General features: G+C 40.5%; 2 protein-coding genes across 8 annotated transcripts in view; both read left to right on the plus strand.

Moving 5' to 3' along the window:
* Positions 1-14: 14 nt before the first annotated feature.
* msantd1 (Myb/SANT-like DNA-binding domain containing 1) lies at positions 15-2,395 on the plus strand. The gene is made up of 3 exons (XM_081694983.1): positions 15-524; positions 841-1,112; positions 1,805-2,395. Exons 1-3 carry the CDS (start codon positions 267-269, stop codon positions 2,052-2,054), a joined length of 780 nt encoding a protein of 259 aa, XP_081551109.1. The 5' UTR covers positions 15-266; the 3' UTR covers positions 2,055-2,395.
* Positions 2,396-3,658: 1,263 nt separating this feature from the next.
* The window catches only part of rgs12a (regulator of G protein signaling 12a), a 28,193-nt gene continuing 10,236 nt past the window's right edge, over positions 3,659-21,615 (plus strand). Inside the window, exons 1-5 of one of the 7 annotated variants that reach the window (XM_081725366.1) lie at positions 3,678-3,773; positions 4,046-4,540; positions 4,637-6,165; positions 8,081-8,173; positions 20,507-20,525. In XM_081725366.1, coding sequence (XP_081581492.1) covers positions 4,339-4,540; positions 4,637-6,165; positions 8,081-8,173; positions 20,507-20,525 — 1,843 coding nt within the window. In that variant the 5' untranslated portion in view covers positions 3,678-3,773; positions 4,046-4,338. Of the gene's footprint in view, positions 3,774-4,045; positions 6,166-8,080; positions 8,174-11,100; positions 11,334-16,281; positions 16,416-20,506; positions 20,526-21,615 lie in introns of those variants that run through there. The other 6 variants (XM_027017241.3, XM_081725367.1, XM_081725365.1 and 3 more) reach the window with 6 other exon arrangements.

A 21,615-nucleotide genomic window follows, 5' to 3' on the forward strand; every position in this document is an offset into this window, starting at 1 on the left:
CAGGGCAACTTGACATCATGGTGACGAACTTCCCTCTTTAAAAGCTTTTAAAGCTGATTGCTCCAGCCCTCCAGGCCCCATTTTGATGCCTCTTAACTGAGTTAGAGGGGGAAGGGCAGAACGCGTGGCCTCTCTCGCACATAAGCACACGCTTGAGGAGACTAACAGGGAACAGGGAAGGAAAAGGGGCTTTCTGAAAGCTCACTGCACTAAAAGAAAAGCATTCTGTTTGTCCAACAAACCTGAGAGAGACAGATCTTTACAAAATGTCTGCAGAGGACTGTTTTAGTTATACAGTGCCGGGCTCTAACGAGAAGCACAGAAGGGCTCGTAACTGGACAGATTCTGAAATGAAAGGGCTTCTGTACATTTGGGAGGAGTACGTCACCGAACTCAAGAAGGCCAAACGTAACGCTAAGATCTACGAAACGATGGCCAAGCGGCTCTACGAACTTACAGGTGAACATCGTCACAGGGAGGAGATTAAGATGAAGATCACCAATATGACATTCCAGTACAGGCAAGTGTAAGGGTGGCTTTTTTTTTGTCTTTTTTTTTTTTTTTTTTCCACAAGGCTACTTAAGAGCTACAGTGTATTTTTTGTCAAATGAGACAAATGCTTATGACTGCGCAATGGCCTTTCTAAATTCCATTTGTTAACTCGGACAAAGAGAGCCTTTTCTCAAGATTACTAATTATATTACTGTGTTATTTTTGTGTATGAAAGAGTCATATAGACTAACAATAGCCTATATATTCCAGTTGCATTACATCATACAATTTGTTACATGCTTCATACCTGCATGGATCATACAATATAACACACTCACTGACAGGAAGCTGAAGTACACAGCCAGTGGTGGCACACCTGACTGGCCCTACTTCAAGTCCATTGAGAAGATCTTGTCCAAGGTACCAGAGCAGACCAATATGGGCCCACTAGACCCCCAAACCACTGGACCATCCACTGCCCAGCCTGAATCTTCTCTTCCTCAGCCTGGAACTCCAATCATAGGCTTCCTTCCCGAATACACAGGCTCCTCGGAGGAGCGGGACCTTAAAGAGGAGGAGGAAGATGGGACAGAAATTTCTGTGAGCTCCTTTGAGTCCAGGTACGACAGTTAGTTAAATACTTGAGTGACATAAATGTTAAGCATCCAACTGGTAGCCGCAGATATCACAAAAAAAAAAAAAGGCAGAGTAGCTGTTTTGCACCACAGGCTGTGACATCACTGCCTCTTGAATTTGTGGCACAAAACTTGAGAGAAAATGGAGTCTGTTATGATGTGGCCAGGTACACATATACACACACATACATTTAATCAATAATTTTAAACTTTACAAATAAACAGGCAAATTAAAGGAAGTGGGTAACATTTTACCTTCGTTTTCTGCCATTCTGAGGACTTTGGTCAACGGAAGGGTACGCCAGTTGCGTCCATTTCTACGCTGTAGAAGAGAATGGCCTGCTATGATGGTGTGACCAAGATATGCAGCCTAGTCTTTGGGACCTACGTATCTTAACCAGTGGGGCTACCGTACAGAAATCAAAAAGGGATCATATTTCTATGGCTATTTGCTGTATTTGCCTTGTACGTGAACTGCTGTCCCACTGGGGAGGAGCCTTGGGCAGCTGAGATATGCATTCTTCATCCTAATAATTTCAAAATTGAAACCACAGTAGAGACTGTAACCTGTCATATCCCACAGTTTAGGCTGTGTCAGTCATCTGGCGAACAAAAGAAAAAGAATTTAACCATGAAAAGAATGAACATTTCATATAACTGCATTCTGCCTCCTTCAGGTCTCAGCCGATGAAGAGGCGGCGCCTGTCGCGTGTTTCACTGCGGCGTAAGAAGCTGCGCGTTATGGAGGCCATGCTACAGGAGCAGCGGCGGATGAGCCGCGCCGTTGAGGAAACGTGCCACGAAATGCGGCGTGTTATGCACCAACAAAATTTCCTTCAGGTGCAAAGCCTGCAGCTCCAGGAGCGAATGATGAATTTGCTGGAGAAGATGATCCCTCCCACAGCACCTAAGCCCACCCAGTTGTAATCCTACTTTCCAAACGGACCTAATGTAGTCTAGTTAAATTGGAACATAAACTGGTTTACTGTCTTTTTAATGATTAAAGTTCTTTTTATATATATATATATATATATAAAGAACTTTAATACATATAAAGTGCTTCTGAAGTCCCTTTTCATTTATCACATTATTTTTCATGGAATATAGAATGTTCTTGCTATATGACTGACTGTAAATATCCTGTATGTAAATCCACAAAAATGTCACTGTCTGATTTCTTGTTGTTTTATGAACCAAAACTTAAACCAAAACTCAAGATGCCCAGTTAGATTAAGCAGTTAGGGGTATTCATGTTGGACAATCTTCCATCTGGCTTAAGTTATCCACTTGACTGAAATGGCATTCTTTGTCATACTTATTTCTAAACACAGACATTATGGCAATAAGACCAGCGGCGGTCTTATTGCCATAATGTCTGTGTTTAGAAATACGTTTATTGTCATATCCAGGCACTGTGTATAAAAGTATAGGTTGTGTACCTTTAGATCCATATAGCCTTTTCTTAAAAGTTGTTTCCATTATATGCAATTGCGTACAGGACAACATGACTGGATAACATGGCCTACTGAAAAACAAAAAAAAGATGCAAGTGAGGTAGTATGGTGTATGATCTTAAAGGAAACAATGAAAAACTTGCTTTGTTTTAACACAGCAAATCGATTAGGCCAAAATTTAATGGTTAATTACTGGTAAAACAGCTCCAGATTAAAAAGATTGTGAAATCAGTGAATAGCCTAATTGTTCAAAATGCTGGTTAATGCAGTAGGCTTATCATTAAAATCAATTAGGTCTGACTAAGTTAAAGACAACAGAAACATCACAAGGCATGGTAATTTGTTCATTTCTGGATTGGATTGTGTTGGGCTGTAAAGAACTCAAAGTCCGACAAGATGGTCTAACCAGTGCGGTTACAGAAGGCATACCTAATACACTCCTTTCTCTTAAAGACTTCATGGCCAGGCAGGCTGCTGACAGACAGTTAATATTAATATATCTGCTACTCTTCTCCATCAGTCCACGCCAACTGTATCTTCTCAGTGAAAAAAGGAAAATGTTGGCGCACTCTGGCCAATGTGTGTAAGGTCCAAAGAAGTTCAGTAGAGATAAGAGCCCATGCAGGGCTGCTTGAACTTATTTCTACACAAAAAGGAAGCAAGTGGAATAATACATATAGCCACAGTTACATCTAGGCCAGTGATTTTATTTGCTGGTTCAGAAGAAGACACTGAATTTATATCCGCTGTGGAGACATTTAAGAGCTGATTTCATGTGGAAAACGCCACGAACTCAACCACGGGGAAAAGCCTTTAAAATTTGTTTTAAGTTTTGTTTTTAAGTCTTTAAAATTTGTTTTAATTTGTTTAAAAGAGGAGTCACGAAAAGTGTGCGTTAATTTCGAAGTGTTTTTCCGTCCTCACAGGGAGAAATCAGCGTACGCCCGGCTTCCCTTTGAGCGCACCACGTGGTTCTGCAAACACCAATGAACGTTAAGTGTTCGTTCAAATGGAGAACGTGATTGACGGTTTTTTTTTAGCAAATAGGAGAGCTCGTAAATGGCTGTAAACGTTACGGTGCCATAGTGACTGAATGACGCTTTGTGTCGCTTACAATAGTGAATGGCACTGGTTGTCCGTAGGGGACAGAATTTAAAAAGCCCGAAACTTTGGAAATATGCTGCTGTAAGAGGTATGTGCATTTATAATAACATTTAATAATGTATGTTGGAATAAAGACATGTTTCTTATGTCGATTTTCATTTTTACATTTTGAAAAGTAACCTTTTTAGCCTAGCTAACCGCTTGAAATCGCATGAGGGAAAAGTCACGGACCCTGGTCAGCTAACTAGCGAGCTAGCGTTGGCTTCCATGAAAATGCTTAACTTTTTTGAAGTTTTCAGTCATAATATGTTTTAAGATAATACACACTGATTGGCCTTCTTGCTCTGGATTTTTTTCCAGCTTGGCGTCGACTTGAGCTGGCTAAACTAAACAGTCCGTAAGGCATCAAAACAGGCTCGCGCGCAAAGATTGCTCCCTTGATTCGAGAGAGTCCGTTGTCCGTCATTCAGAAAATTTGACTGTAAAATACACATTTTGTATTTACATACATTGTTATATTGCCTCTCTACAAACTTCTTTTCTCTTTTATTACTCGACTTCCAGCATGCCAAGATGCCTGTTCTTTGTTGGTTTTGGCTCTGCCCAACACCATCATCCAAGCCTCATGTGATATGGTGATATCATAGTCAAAAATGAGAGTTCACAAGCCAGTCGAAGCTGTAAGGGGACGTGTGGAGCTTCTTACAAGCCCAATAGTCCGCAGAGTGGAGCTGGAGCGTGGGAGAGCTGGATATGGATTCACCATAGCTGGGCAGGCTCCCTGTCTCTTGAGTGGAATTATGAAAGGAAGCCCATCCTGTACTGTTGGTTTGAGTCCCGGTGACTACATTTTGGGTGTGAATGGCAGAGACGTGTCTGAAGCCTCATATGAAACAGTAGTGGAGCTCATTGGTTCATCATCACAATCTCTTTGTTTGCTTGTCATGTCAGGTGACAGACAGGCACTAGACTCCAGCTCGAGTGACGAGGAACTGACCTTTCAGAGAAAGCAGAAAGCAACTTGGCTAAATCCTGGGAAGATGGAATCTAATATTAGTCAACGCTATGAGAAAGATATGCTGCTGATGCAGTCAGTGGGGAGTTTTGATACCATTTTTGAAATTTCAGGTCAGGCTTCTACTAGTACACAATCAAACAAGCAGAGACCTCTGTCTGAACCAGATATGTCCTATTGGGCTCATCAGGGTCACTACAAATGTCACACACATCTCTTTGGTCAGGAGGAACCATCTCATGTTGTGAGCAAAGATTCGGTTTTTTCCGAACTTCAGAGTCAGTATGATATTTTACCTGACTCCAGTACCCTGAATGTAGGGATGGTGGTAGGATACATAAGCTCCGTGGACCTGGATCTGGTGATGTCACACTCAGAAGAGGACACCTTACGAGCCATCCGTGGCTGTATCAGTCAGATTGGGATCGAGCAGAAGACCCACTCTCTGGTGATGATGAGGATCAAGTGCAATTGTGTGCAGCTTTGTGATAACAAAGGCATGGTTTTGGCAGCATACCCTGCAGAGAACCTGGCCTTGTGTGTAGTATGCACTGAAGACAATAGGTTCTTTTGTCTAGTGTCAATGGAGCAGACCAAGGCTGACAAAATCAAATCAGAGGAAAGCAATTGTCTAAGGACATTGTGCCATGTGTTCTTTGTAGACCCAGAACTCTGTGACCACAAGGAGCACAAAAGCATCACAGATCAATTTGGCTTCTTGTGCACGCCTGACCCTGATACCCAGGGTTGCTTGGAGTTTCCTCGCACCCCATTCTCAATTTTACACTTTGTGTCAGTCCTCTACACTGACTTGGGAGACTACATAGAGAAACTGAGACTTAAACTAGACAGTGAGGATTCTGATGAAGGGCAGTCATGCACACGAAACAGTGGCAGTGGTGACAGTGGGATTGGAAATGTGTCTCCAGAGGATCATGAGAACCTTGGCGACCAGTGGAGTCTCAAATCTCCAAACTCTTCCTATCATCTTTGGGGTAAAACTTCTTTATGCATTTCCCAGCAAAAGAATAGAATGACTCTGAAACCAGAACGTAGGTGCCTCCTCTCTGAGCCATTCCCAGGCCCTACCATAACTGCAATCCCACAAGCAGCTGATCGCATCAGACCAGAGGTTGCAGGTTGTGAGCCTCTACATCCTCTTCCCCTGGTTAAACAATCAGATTTGTCTGACAATACATCCAAACGCAGTGGCAATCAGCGCTGGCCCTCGGTTGGCATCAGGACACGGTGGCAGAAACCTCGCCCTAATAGTATTGAAAGTCTGGCAGATGGTGACACTAATGTTCCCAAAGTTAAAAGCAGAACTTTACCACCTGCCATGAATCAAATCCCTACAATGAGATACAGAAAAGCAGGTGACCTGACATATCAACAAAGACCTCACCTCGATTTCACTTGGAAACTTTTCAACAGTGGATCCAAAAACAAGGATGGAGAAAATAAGGTAACATTGTAACATTTAATAATTATAGAGCATATAGAAATTAACCTTGTTAAATAACTATATCAACATTTAATAACACTGCAATAAAAATAATATGTTACTCCAAGATTTATAGCATTATTTTAAGGTCCCATCTCTGAATTTTAATTTAATTTAATTTAATTCAGTCTGGCAGTCACTTATGTAGCAAACTTATTAGCTCACTAAATCTTGTGCTTTACTACAATGACCTGTGGAACAGATGGTCATATAGTGCTGGGCGTTTTAGGCACAGCAGATGGAGCTGTTGTGTTTATAAGTGTAGCGCAATATGATTAAACCAGATAGATCAGTGTGAAAGCAGCTAAGATCTATTTAGATTCAAGGGAGTCACCTAGCAACCAGTGGCTAGCTGTTAATTACAGACTCTTCTGGAGCAGAATAATAAAATATCCTTGTGTTTAGTTTAACTGGCTTCACTGCTCAGTCTTAATCTCTTAGTGTTTGTCCATTTGTTTGATTGTTCTGTTAAATTTGATTGTCCACATCACATCACATCACACAAAACCTTCCACTAACATTAACCATATTGAACCATTTTAATCTGATTTTAGTGATAGTTTAGTGCTTGAATAGGTTCACAAGTGATTTACTTTAATTTTAATTTTTCTTTAAGGGATCAACTTAAATGCAGATTTATTGGAAACTTTGTAACAGACGTTTGTAATATTTTTATAATGAAACATTGCCGCCAAGAAGGGTTTATGCTAAGATGAACTCTCTTAACTCTGGAGCATCCATCTGTTCTGCGAGAGCCCTATTTTCAGATGGAAAGGAAATTACAGGGTTGCATGGTATGCATGATATCATGGTTATTACTTCCAATCATTCCATTCAAACACATTTTCATTCAATAATTGTTCTAATTTGTAGTTTATGGGTCACCTATAATTTCACAAAACAATAAAGCCTAAAATGGGAGGACCAATAATGTAGGTAAATGACTTTATGTGAATTCACCCTGATCCTAGAACAGTGTCTCACAGCACAGCCTTGCGGTTTCAGTGACTCCAAGATGCACTGAAATCTGAACAATCTGGGAATGAACCAGTGGGATAGTTGTTTTTTTTTTCCCCCACAAAACAATATATAAATTCTATACATTTCCACTGTTATTTATGTACTCTAAAATATGCTGCCTTCCATAAATACTTGGATTATGTCAGGGTTGTTATTTCTTATGTATATTCTTATGTATACCCTAACCCTAACCCTAACTCTAACCCTAACCCTAACTTGCAGACATTATCTCAGTCTTTGCTTTGCAAAACCTTTGTATAAGTCATTCTCAGTTCATGACTGTTTTGAGGGGATTCTGATTTTGGCAAGTAGGAGGCATACTTGATTGATAAATGAACTGAATGTAGCTTCTATAATATAACAAGTGTTTTCAACAGGTTTTGTAGATGTATTCCTCTACCTTTCAGCATGTAGCCTAGCCCATACTCATGCTTTAGGGACAGTAAAAGTCACAAAATCAGTTATTTTTTTTCTGTTCTCATACATGGTTATTTTCTTCTGCCAACATTACAAAACACATCATATTTATTTATCATTCATAGCCTAACAGTTGCTATGTCTAACAACTATTTGACTGATGGTTTCAGAATCCAGACTGTTTGATATTCTCTTGTTGTTAGCTACATAATGTGTCCTTCATAATTTATAAGAGTGAATTCAAAGGTAAACATCAAAGGCTGAATCATAGTAATGTCATTACTTGTAACATAAACAGAAGGGATCACTGTGCTGTTCTAACTTTTATAATACTATGGTTTACTTTAAGTTAAACATTTCAAGTATGTATGCTCATCTTAAAAACCAGTGTCCAAGACAATACCAACTTACTATGTCACTGGTGTTTTTCTTTTCTCAGGGTTCTGGATTTTGGGATCTCACTAGAGTACGCTCTTCTGTTCGGACTCGGACCAAGCGACTCAGTCTTGCTCGTTCACTGGATGACCTTGAGGTATGCTCTCTTTTCGAAAATGAAAAAAGCAAAAGAGTTCTTTAAGCACCCAGTGAGAAAAACACCTTTTACTTTATGCTTTACCATTCTTAAACATTTAATCTGGTTCTCTTTTGAATACTCTTTTACATGCTCAAAGCCTGTTACATACATTTATTACCCATTACCCTCGATTACGTTTTCTTTTTTTTTTTTTTTTTTTTTCTATTTTCATCTCTTGGTTGCCTTGCTCCTGACTTCCCCCCTCTAATGACCCTAAAAATGAACATTCTATTTGTTAAGAGCATAACTACAACTAGATTGTCCCATTCTAGCAGACAGTGCTAAATGACACACTTCCCACCTGGTGTGTGTGTGTGTGTGTGTGTGTGTGTGTGTGTGTGTGTGTGTGGATGCTGGTCTTCCCTGGCATACTTTTATAACTCTTAGAATAGTAGCCTCCTTTGAAATTAGCCTCATTAAGGTCTGCTTGACTATCACAGGCATCTTGTAACCTGCTCCCAGGAGAAGTGTTACAATCGTAGGCAGTTAAGTTTTTCTTAGTGTGCTTTTTATCTTCTCATCATGCGAAAATATTATGGTTTGTTTTGACCATGGTCTACTTTTTCTAGTAAACAATTGGGTCATAGATGAAAGAGATATGGCTTTCTTCTCTGTTCCATAGATGAAAAGAGGCCAAAAACTGTTACATTCTGGGCAGTCTATGTAGCTATAATGGTATAATTCAAATCCTCATTGGCCAAATGGGATTTACACAGTTTTGCTGAACAGGCATGGGCATTTCTCTTGAGTTAGGTTGACTGAATGATTTTATGTCTTGAACAGACTTTTCAGACAGATTTAACCGAATTTTAAAAGATTTTTTGGATTGAAGATTTTCGAATTATGATGCCTTAATAAGCCACTGGCATCCTATCTTATTCTGTACGAACAAGCAAAATTTCTTTTGTTTGATTATATTTTTTTGTCTGTGTTTTAACAAACTGAAATTTCAGTAGACATATTAATGAGTTTGTTATATAAAAAGAGCTGTATAAGTTCTTAGCTCTTTTTTTTTAAAGATCTTGGAGAGTTTAGGGTTAAACGTTTAGGTAATTCTCCTAAAAAATATTTCAAGTAGATTTTAGAGGAATAATAAAAGCAAGATTCTTTAGTTTGGAAGCTGAAAAGCTATTGTCACTGTTCCAAGTGTGAAATCAGAGAGGAGCAGGATTTCCCCGCAGGTTCTCTTGGAATTGGAGATGGCTGTTTTACAGACCTATTGCCCTTCTGGTGGTCAGGCGAGCTGGAAAGTGTGGTTATGAGAACATCGGTCATGCTGGTGTTCACCAAGAGCAAGACTGCTCTGAGAGGAAAGAGAGAGAGAGAGAGAGAGAGAGAGAGAGAGAGAGAGAGAGAGAGAGAGAGAGAGAGAGAGAGAGAGAGAGAGAGAGAGAGAGAGAGAGAGAGAGAGAGAGAGAGAGAGAGAGAGAGAGAGAGAGAGAGAGAGAGAGAGAGAGGGGGGGGGGGGACTGAAAAACAGAGAGAGAAGACTAAAAGAAACTAGCTTAAACTAGGATGGAAAATGTCTTATGTAAGCATGGCAGTTCCTAGATTCCCAGATAAGGTCCAAATTAATGGCTGTCCAGCTTGTTTCACCAATTTATACTGCAATTTCATGCTAAACTAAAGTGAGCTGAAGACTACAATGAGTTTAAATTCAGGTCTTGGCTGCCTTGTCTTAATAACTCTTTTATTTTCAAAGGGAATGGTTCTGCCAGAATAGAAGCTGTAATTACATAGAATTTAAACTTTTTATATTTATTTGCACTTACATTGCCACCTTTTTGTCATTGTGAGATGGTTAGTTCTACACTTAAATTACCTGATACCTAAATATCCACTAAAAGGGCAAACAACAGATTACTTTTATAGTCTCAGAACACAGATATAAAACTGAAAGTGATATCTCAGCTGCTGTGCAGACTCCATTGGAGAATGAGCAAATGCACTGATGCTGGCCACAAGCTATGACCTGCCTATAAAAAGGCAACTGCTGAAAAAATCCAAGTTCATGAGTTGTGTTCACCAGTCTGGAGATTTTTGTTTGTTTGTTTGCTTTTTCATATTCCAAACCACTTTGACTTTCACTTACACTCTTAGAAATGTGTATGATGAGACTATCTGCAGCATGGAATACATGCTGGATGACCAAGTGTTTCCACGTGGGCATTTGACCAGTACTGATTCATATAGTTATCACAGAGAGTTTTTAGGAAAGGGTCAACGGGTCTTTTTTAAGATCTAGGCCAGATGCAATGCCTTTATACATATACAATGTGTACAGTACAATTAAATGTTTCTCTTTGCATATCTCAGCTTCTTTGTGTGAGCTGGTGTCAGCCATGGAGCCAAAAAAGTTTAAGCATCTAACAGTGGCTGTACAGCAGAGCTGGGATTTGAACCCACAATCTTCCAGTTGATAGCCCAAAATCCAATCCACCAGGCTACCACTGCTTAGCTTGCCTGTCCAATAACTCAGTTATTGTAAATTATGATACAAAAACAATAATTTCTTATCGGTGTCAAACAAAAAGTTACTTACCTACCAGCTTTACACCATTTTATTTACTCACACAGTTCTATATTATATTTGGTTGAGGGGGAAAAGCCTTTTTCTCCTTACAAGAAATTTTGTGTAGCTTATGGAAGCAGCGGAAATCCAGTATGCACTAGTTCACATAAATGAATAGGAGTCATAATAAAGATCAAATATCAAGTGAGTGTGCAATGTATACGTGTAATGTGGAAGGTTTTTCTCAAGTTCCCAGTGTGACATAAGTTATTTCTGACTAACCTAAAGGAGTGAGGTTTCCCTACAGTGGGAGGAGGAACTGTTCTGAAAGAGAGACAGCAGAAGGAGGCAGTACGGAAAGTGGGAGGGAACATTAGAGGGAGCAACAATGAGAGAGGAACACTTTTCAAATGCAGAATCATTTCAACTCCATCCTGTGAACTCTCAGAGTATGTAGACGAATGGATGTGTTTATTTATGCCGGGTGTTTGAGAGAGCGCTGAGGACACAAGCGCACGCATACATATACATACACACCTACACCCACGCACACATACACATACACACACACCCATGGAGCCACCTTTAACTCCTCACTTTTTAACAGTAAGTGCCATTGCTTCTCCGTTATTTATTGTATTCGTTTCAGCTGAAATCTTTGTGCCATTGCCTTTTTCTCTTATACAGTTAATAATTTACTTTCTGGTTCTCAAGAAATCTTCTTAAGGAAATGAATATTGTGATTTGAAGAACTTGTCTGGTCTTGGCTTGGAATGTTAATGTTTAAGGGAACATTTTTCCACAGCACATACATTTATTGAAATGTGGCTACTGGATAGATAGCAACACATTCTTTAGATACACTAAATATTAGCCTTTTGATTTGGGTTACTAGATTGAACTTGCTATTGCAGTTTAAGCAGTAGCTGTCTCACTGAACTATAATTAGTTTACTACAGTTTACATCAGCTGTATTTTTACAACAATCACAGTTTGAGGGAAATTTATATTGTGTCTGATAAACTGACTACAGTTGTTTATTTTCCTTCATACTCATTATGATTCACACATCTTAGACATTATTCCACTGTCACATGCATGTGAAGGAAGGGTTTTGAAACTTTCAGTCACAAGGGTTACTGAACTGAATGTTCACAGTGGCCAGACTTACTGATTTTTGGAATGGGAGTCTACAAGGACTTGTACCTTGAGCACCAAATACCTTGTGCTGAAGGCTAGCGTTCACCCTATGGATGATTGGTGTGTTCCACTTGGCTGCGAGCTGGTAACCTTAAACCACAAGACCTGTGACAGCAGCCCTTAGACTAGCCATGGGAGAAAATGCCATGATGAGGGACAGCTGTTATTTTGTTCATCATGAGAAGGAGGTCAGGAAGTTCCAGATTAATGGCTTTCTCTTCTAAGATATTAGAACAATGGGAGGAATAAGACGGGTGTAAATATCAGTTTGCGTTCTATATTTGCAAGAGAACCGCTGCTCGTATCCATTATCATTTCAAGAGAATGCCTAGTAAATAATGTCAAATAGGATTTAAGCTTTATTGTCATAGGCAACCAGATACATTAACAAAGTGTAAGTATTATACATATCCACTGGGATTTGTGCAGAACTTCTACAATTGCTACAGGCACCATTTACACCATAATCACACTTCTATTATCAATTATGTGATAATAAATATTAATTACGTTGACAAATTTCCTTTTTACCTTCTGTCTATATTCCAAAATTATTCATTTATACATTTATTATATACATATAATAAACTTGCACTTTACCCCTCTTGTACTTTCTGATACAGGCCAAGAGACCAAATGATCATAATACATAAAACTTTAAGGAAAATAAGCAAACTACTGTCTTATTGTTGGATCTCAATAGTACCACTTAGATCTATTGGATTACCAAGAAATTCTGAATTTTGTGGGGTAACCACAGTCCATTTTATGTTTTTAAGATTCGCTTTACTTTATTTCTTTCCTTTTTGTTAAAGAGGACATATGTAAGACAGGAATGGTCATTTCCTCTGGGTATTCCTGTGTGATGGCTGGCTGATGTGCCGCTAACGCATTCTAAGGCTTTGCATGGTTTTTCTCTTTGAACTGCACTGGACACAGGAGAAATAGGACCCGATTAGTGACCTTTTCCCACAAGAGCTACTTACTGCCTTCATTCATCAGCCAAGAGGAGTGCTAGCTGTTTTTGTATTAGCACCACTAAGAAAATATGCTCCTGTTAATGGAAAACATGTTGCTCTCCAACTAACCTGGCATCAGTTTGGAAGGGTTGAAGAAGGCAGGCTTGAGATTTAGATCAACCATAGAGATTACAGGAAGCAGAGCAGAATAAGATCATTCTAAAGTCCAGAGGAGGTCTATTCTCTGCTGTAAAGCCCCAGCGCACCTTGTTTATTTCGCACATGTACGTCACCAAACTTTCAAACCAGTCAGCTATTTTTGTAAAGAAAGCGTTCTATCATGTAATTACGAGTGTTGGGTTTCTGTAGAAAAGATCACTGCTTCAGTACAAATGTAAGAGAAACATTGGGAAACATTGAGAGTGTGCTTGGGTGGGGTCAAAGCTGAAGCTGGGGCGTTGATATGCCAGCTCCAGGGCAAACCAAGCCCTAAGCCTCCCATTATCCCTTGTTCACCCTGGAAGATTGCAGTGGGGTCTCTAAATGCAAGTGTAGTTCCAAAAAATATTGGAAATGAAAGCCATAATTCTGACACTCTGGGAATGAGGTTTATATTTGAAATGCTGCTCAATAATGAGACTGTGTATTGCTAGAGTGATCTGTGTTCTGTGTCAATTCAGACATAAAATGCAAATGAAAGTTATTATACTGTAAAGTTATTATTTATACTTCCAGCACTTTACATTTCATCACATCTAAACAATCAGAGTGACTTCTCTATTACCTTCTAAAAGGTGTTCTTACATTGCTGTAATAACAACATGACTACACTTAAGCCTCTTCTGAATTTTGGTCACTTTTAAATTACATTTTTGTTGCCATCATAGTGAAAAATATCACAGGCAATGTATATCTTAAACATATTCCTTAGGTTACAATTCCCATGGCAAATAGATGGCTATGACAGCTTCTGGGAGTTTTTAGTAACGGTTAATGGCTAAATGTGCAGATTGCTGTATCCTCTCCTTCCTGAATAGGATAATGGATTAAGATGAAGGAAGTGGTTTCCTCTCCTACGGCCCACTGCAGTGGAATAGTGGAATGCCGTCTATAACAGATGTCACAGGTTACCCATTAATAGGCCCGTAAGTGGAATCTCAGATGTGGGGAGAAAAAACTCGTCCTGGTTGGAATCTCTTTTCTGAGTCCAGTTTACCGCATCTCAGTTAAGTGGTTTTAATGTAGAAGGTGTCAGATTAGCAACGTGCACCATACATGCTAGAACCAAATCTCAGTCACATGGTTAGCTTATTATGTTTGTGTTGTTAAAAGAGCTGCAATCGATATTACACTCCTTGTTAAATTTGGCGGCTGAAGGAGCCCGCTCTTTCCCTTCAATTATTGTTCTCCATCCAAACGCTGAAGCTCCCTCTAAAACTCCTCCCTCCAAATATAAGCATGCTTAGCACTTTCCCACCTTTCTATGTTTTGCGTGAATGCATAAAATAATCAACAGGCAGGGATTTCCTGATTTTCAGCCAGGCTGTCACCATTTTTGACTGCTTTACAGAGCCTAGGATAGTCACAGAGACTTTTCTTTTCTCCAAGTAGCTATTTTATTGATAGCTGTAAGGATATAAGGACAGCAGCTTTAGGAAAACGACTGACTTGTGTTTAAAACTCAATAACCCCTGCAGAGGACGGGATGACTAATTCTGGTTATGTGGTTGCTTTAATGCCACCTCCAGACTTCTTAAAGAGTTATCCTAAGTTTCTGGTTTTAGCATTTTTGTCATATCACTGGCTATAGACCAGTTTTCCTGGTTTTGCTCCTGTAGTGATGGATCCCTTTACTGGATGTGGTGCACCCTCTTGTACCTAGACAGGTTTATCATTGTTTATCATGGTCCATTCCATTTATTCTCTTTTTTTTGTTGGGAAGAGACAAGATGAAATAAGTTGGTAACTGATATGGAGGTAACTTTACAGTTACAGTTCCTAGCACTTGTGCTGTTCCACTAGGTGTTAAGTCTGCATGTTGAGGTAAATACATTTTCAGGACACACTTATCTGCTGATGAAGCCCCCCCACCCTGTCCCTTTAATTGTTCTGTCCCTATGGCAACGCCCACTTGTACTGTCCCTATGGCAACGCCCACTTGTACTGTCCCTATGACAACACCTACTTGTACTGTCCCTATGACAACGCCCACTTGCTGCTGCAATTCTAAACTGTGAAAAAGGCCAAGGTTACTTGACAAGAGTTTGCTGTTGTGCTATCACTGTATCAGAAGACACATTCTCTCTCTCTCCCTCTCTCTTTCTCTCCTTTCCCTTATCAAACTCTCCCCTCCCTTACCAGTGGCCTCAAAGGAAGTCTCCTCCAAGGTCTGTGATGTTATTTTCAGGCAGTTTGTTGTCTGCTAGAGATTAGCGGAAGAGATTTGCCTCAATCCCTTGAAAATCGCTTTGAAATTATAGTTGGCTACTTTTTGCTTCTTAGGCTCACCAAAGGGGGTTTGAGTCTTATTTGTTATTCAAATACACAGTGAACTCAAACACGTACACATATATACAGTAGCATGTTTTAAAACTGTATCCTTGTGAGCTCTTCAGACACACACACACACACACACACACACACACACACACACACACACACACACACACACACACACACACAGAAAGACACACATATCCATAAATGATGAGTCAGCTAACGTGGCTTGTGTTTTTCAGTTAGCAAACGAGGTCAGTGTTTTCTCCCAGCTACAGTGACTCAGAATAAGAGGAAATCAACACTGTATGTCCACAGTCCACTTAATCACATTATCACTACAATATACTCCTGCACTCTGGACACACACACACATACACACACACACCACATACAGTACACACAGAAACAAAACTCAGAACACACATATATGTATCAGTGCTCAACTAAAGCTCCCTGTCTTGTTCTGCTATAGTGAGGACACACTGGTATAGCAGCAGGACAGAAAAAAAGTTTCACACCATAAAATCTCCAAATACTTTCAGGCATATTCTTAAGATTTCTCTGAAGAGAAAACACAGTAATGTAATCTCTTTCAATCTTAACTCTTCTTGGCCCACCCAAAGTGAATAATACTAACACAAATATAAAGAAACATAATTTATCCCATTGTACATCATACAGAGTTATATGCATGTCCAAGTAAATTCATCAGACTACAAGGATAGACTAGACCGTCCAGGCACAAATTGATTTGATGTGCGCCGGTGAGCTGGTGTGTCTCTGTGTTGCTATGACTGTGGTACTGGAGACTCCGTATTCTTCAGGCGTGTTAAGGTGTCATATTTTGGGGGCCAACTGAACTTGTTTAGACATGGCCCAGTGTGCATGAGAGCGTGTGCACGCATGTATGTGTCTTTTCTCCATGGGTGGGGAATCTTCAGGTATGAGCAAACTCAGACATATGTACTGGTGCTCCACGATGAGTTTTAAAAAGAGGTTTTCTTTCCGAAAAGCACTGCACAAAAAATTGGTGAGTGTTTCTCAGAATCTTTTCATTTTTGTATTTACTTTTTTTTGGGGGGGGGTGGGGAGTGGCTCAGATTTCTCTCTTTTTACCCTTCACTGGCTTGACTTGTTAGATTGTTGGATCAGCTGTTGTCCTCAGTAGCTGCCTCACTCCTTCTCTCCCAGCTGTGGTGGGGAGCCCTGTCTGGGCTCAGCAGGGTTTCAGACGTGCTTAATACTTTGCTTGCCCTGCTGGGTCTTTGGAGGTGGTCAAGGCTGCCCTTCTCCTGTGTTTTCTTGTGCCTATAGCTCTGGTGATCAATCTTACTCTGTGTGTAATGCTAAAACTGCAACTAGGACATGCTAAGACATGCCAGGAAATTTTGTTTGGATCTGGTGCTTGTCTCCTGTAACACTGTTTTAACTTTAGCCAGTGGATATAGTGTTCTGCTGTCGGTATGGGGATTTTTAGATTTTGTTGACAGCAACTGTCAGAGTGGTTACTATTTGTTTATAATACGAAACCGTCAGAATGGTTTGTGTTTCATATTAATCTCAAGACATTTTGATTGTAAAGCAATAAAACATGTAAGAGGTAGTAATGCCTTACTTGAATACAACAAACTTTATTTCAGCTTTGACAGCTAGCAGCCAAGTTGCCAGCATGTTTTTAAGATGAGGTCAAATCAATATTCAGCTCTCATGAAGCAACATTGCTAAGGCTAAGATGGAAATGGCCAATCGTGACACGCCATCATTCAGTAGGCGCAGAAAACAGCTCGCAACTGCTCACCTTCCTGACCTAACAGTGAGCATGCAGGCATGGTGCCATTTGTTTGCAAAGTACTGCTGTAGGAGTGAGCAGTCACGGCATGGGATGGATTCACTGTGATATGGTAGCATCTTGATTCGGTACATTTTTTCAGTGCAACAAAAATAATGAGTGGAATGTGCATGATTCAATTTTTAATCTACATTAACAACTTTACAATAACAACCTTATTTTTGCCTCTCTGTAGAATGTATCGATTGTGAGTCCCATGTGGGGAAGCTGGCTAAGATGCAGGTCTCCAGTCTCCTACTGGCACTACAATAGCCCTAAGTTGCAGAGCAAAACAGTCCTATGTGTGGTTCTCACTTCCCAGTCAGCTCTTTGCTTGCATTCAGTCCTGCACAGGAAGGAAAATGCAACTTTGAGCTGAATGAGGTACGATGCAGAGCAAATGCTTTCATGTGAGGTTTATAACACATGAGGAACAATAGAAACATTTTTGTCTCATTTGTATGGGATAAGAGGAAGCAAGCTTTTGAGGTGGTGCTGCTCCAAAAACTGATTTAAAACATACAGGGCTGTTGTCTTTGTAAGGACACAATTAATTATAATCCATTGCAAATTCATGTAGATCCTATACCCAACACTTGTCTTTGTTTTGATTTCTTTCTGATTGACCAATTGGCCAGTTTTGTCAGGGGGATTTCAGTTTTCCATGGGCCATCTGAAACAAGTTTCAGAGCATAAATCTCTTCAACTGATGAAATACTTTTAAACCCTGCTATTCACTGTGGCACTGACCACCCTCACCCCCTGCTAAAATTCCCTTTCCCTGCATAATAACACACTTCTTAATAAGACTCCAGGCTATATTTAAAGCACCAAAGTCTGAAACACGTGTCATTGGTGGCTGCACCGTCTGTGGCCTGAAATGAGCTGTTACCGCAGCACTCCGTCTGAGGACTCCAGGGTGCTGGCACCGGTTTCGCTTCTTGAGCGACCACCATGGCACGCCTGCCTGTTTTCACCCTGCCTCCTCTGTTTCCCATTACCAGCCACACGCCCCCCCCCCCAGATGAACTACAGAAGAGGACATTTCAGAGTTAGCAGGGCAGGGGGAAGTCCATATACCTTCCATAACTCCATATGGCTTGAGTAAATGGGAGAACAAGCGCATTCTGCCGGGGTCTGCCTCACAAGGACCCTCGACGTGCGAGGAGACAGCGATTCTTTGCCGCGTTGCAACCCTTCGCTGCAGGTGATGGCAGTGTGACTCCTGTTAATGGGGTCACGTTCATTTCAGTTTAGCCTCCTGGGTCTCTGGGCTCCGGTAAACATGACAACGTCAAGTCTTAGTTTGCTCTTTAACTTTGTATGGACATGTTCTGAGTGGCGCAAGGGTATTGGCTCCGAGTCCTAGAGCTCATTCACACTCTGAAGTGGCCTCCATGAAGGCTTCTTGGTTTTGGAGCCTGTCCCTCTGCCTCCTCCGTACAATTCGCTTAAGAGCATTCCTGGATTAGGCTGTTGAAAACAGATGTACAGGAGGTCTTTAACTGTGTTTTTCTTGTCTCTGCAGCCTTCACATGTTCCGCAGCTGTTTTTGGTTGCATTTTGTTTTCTTTTCACTGGACTTGGGGCTCGGTGCATCTTTAATAAATCTCTAATCATAACTAATAATTGCAAACCTGTCAGAAGCTTATAGCCTTACTTTAAAAAAAAGACTCAATCAAACTACAGTCTTTCTTGAAAGTCTTTCTTGAGCCCACATCTTTCAAGATGTTGAGAATGATTAGAAGTTCCTGTTCTGGTTATTTTGAATTAGACATTTCTGTCCTTTGTAGTATATTCTTGTCAGCCATCATAAGAATTTTCCTCTCTAACTGAGATTTCCTTTCCAGCCGCCTCCTTATACTTAAAATGTCATGAATTGATATATGATGCAGATTTCTTTATTATTAAAAGTATCCTTTAGTAAAGGGGGGAAAAGAATGCACTTAATTATGCTAGGTATGCATTCTGTCACTTGAAAGACCCTGATCTTCAGTGAACTCTTGATTAGCACATGAATATCCCCCCCTTTAGCTTAAGCATGCTTAATGGGCTCACAGATCACAGACTTGTAAAGGAAGACATGCTGGGGTAGGAATGTGCCCTTTCAGACTGCTGATGAGCTGACGTCAACAGATCACCATACAGCGGGTAGGAGTGTCTGAAGACTCTCGGTAACTGAGAACTTTAATTTTGGAGTCTGTGTATGAGCACGCATGCATTCCGGGGTTTGTAAACAAGGCACTCAAGATGTGGTGCCAAACAACAGATACACGCCTATATAGGAGAGCATGAAGACCTGCCTGTGTTTCCAGCGCTCTGTCAACACTGCTAGAACTCAAACTGTAGCGTGACAGTTTGTGCTAATTGTCTAAGACCTCTTCAGCCATGTTCTCTGTCCCTGCAGCCTTGTGGGTAATGCCTCTCCATTTCACTTCCTCCCACTGAATAAATAGTACATGTGTGCTGTCTCTCCCATTTGTGGTACCACCCATAAACACACACACACACACACACACACACACACACACACACACACACACACACACACACACACACACACCCCCTCACCTATGTATTGTAGCCATATTGTAAGTGCATTATATATTTTTATGTATTGGATTTCTAGTAGAAGGCCATTATTTAGTTCCGTTACTGCGTGTTTGAGACACATCAGGAATATTTATTTAATATTCTTTTATTCTCACCCACTCTCTCTCAAAAATCAAATATATGGCTACAGTAGCTTTTAAAACGTGACTGATTTTATTGATCTAAATTACTTGGGTAAAGCCTTTCATTTAATCTCCAGAGAAAATCTGGGACAACTGTGTGTGAGGTGTGTGTGAGGTGTGTGTGAGGTGTGTGTGTGTGTGTGTGTGTGTGTGTGTGTGTGTGTGTGTGTGTGTGTGTGTGTGTGTGTGTGCGCGCGTTTGAATAGGCCTGGTTAAGGTCATTCAGTAGTGTGTATGCACATGTGGGTGGCACCCAGACCAGAGGTGTGAACAGCTGTGTGTAAAGCCAGAGGGGCCTGTCCACAGCTAGACCAACAAGCTTGTGTGTGTATGTCTTTGTGAACCCCTCCCTCCTCAGCAAACCGAGTGCATGCACACTCTCACAACCATTCAGTCAAGATGAGAGCAGATGCCGAGACGTCAGGACGAAGTCCTTCCAGTCAGGCGCTTTCTCATTCCTCTTCTCCCACTTCCTCTCGCCCGATGCTTTCTGCTCCTCTGTCCTTCCAGAGCCATGAGGACCGTTTCACATTCATGTCTTTCTTTGTTCTCTTTCAGGCAGTGGCATCGGATGGTGGTGAGTACGCGCTTTCTAACATCTCACATGATTGTGTTATGATGCAAAGACTTGTCTTAACCTTTAGCTTTGGTTATTAGGTAATAAGAATTGACCGTAAGGCAGAACAGAACAGCTTGTGTTGTGTTGGGGTTTGAGATCTTCTGGGTGTGTCTGAGGACTATAAAGTCATGTAAAGACCTTGTCACCTCAGTGAAATAATGACTCAGATACAAATGTCGTACACCTGAATGACTTGACCGGTGGTCATCTAGCTTCTTAAGAACAGAGTTGCTTATAGGATTACAATGTAATTTCTTAGTACTAAGAGCATCTATAAGCACAGGAACTAAAGTTTATTAAGTTTAATAAATACTTTATTCAAGTAAAATAATAAAGCTCAGTAAAGCTGTCACTTATAGAACATAATGCAATTATGACCAAAAAAGGAATTAGTAGCTAAACATAAATGAGTAGAATGTAATAGAGTAAGAAGTAGATTCCTTTCCTCGCAAGTACACAGTAGTTGAGTATAGGTAAAATTATTATAAATGTTAAAGTACAAATCTGTCATAGTCCATGTATCTGTGTAAATGTATGTAGTTACTACCTACCTCTGAGCGAATGCAGATGGTGAGATAGCTACAGTCTCAGAATTAGGCTGTTTCTCTGTCATTTACTTCTGACATTTATTATGGTGTTGGATGAGACTGTTGACTGTTGCCTTTTGGGTTTGTAAAGTTTACAATACCCTCTTTAAAGTTCCGTCTTCAGCAGATACCCAGAAAATGTTTAAATGTTGTGGACATTTATTTAAGGCTTTAGTATCGGTGGTCTAAGCTTGAGGCCTTTTGGAACTCAGATGAATGCATAAGTGGTTATGGAAAGGCCTAAGTGTCAGGACAAAAAAGATGTTTCAGTCGAGCTCCACAGCGGTCATGACAATGGTGTTCCAGAGGGAAGGTCTGATCCTGCCTGGGCTTGTCCATGGACCCGTATCTTCTACAAAAAAACAAGTTTTACAAAATGACACGCATCCTAACCATGTCCGACTAAAACATATGATATGATAGTTATGGTATGTGAAATTAATCTTATGGGTTTTGTGAAA

This window comes from Electrophorus electricus, chromosome 13 (assembly GCF_041902795.1).
Source record: "Electrophorus electricus isolate QZ-2024a chromosome 13, ASM4190279v1, whole genome shotgun sequence".
Lineage (NCBI taxonomy): Eukaryota > Metazoa > Chordata > Actinopteri > Gymnotiformes > Gymnotidae > Electrophorus > Electrophorus electricus.

Bases quoted from the DNA above. Each gene is read 5' to 3' on its own strand.
- msantd1 (XM_081694983.1), top strand. From the start codon at position 267: ATGTCTGCAGAGGACTGTTTTAGTTATACAGTGCCGGGCTCTAACGAG. The intron at 525-840 runs GTGTAAGGGTGG...ACTGACAGGAAG, and splicing joins TGACATTCCAGTACAGGCAA to CTGAAGTACACAGCCAGTGG. The intron at 1,113-1,804 runs GTACGACAGTTA...TGCCTCCTTCAG, and splicing joins GTGAGCTCCTTTGAGTCCAG to GTCTCAGCCGATGAAGAGGC.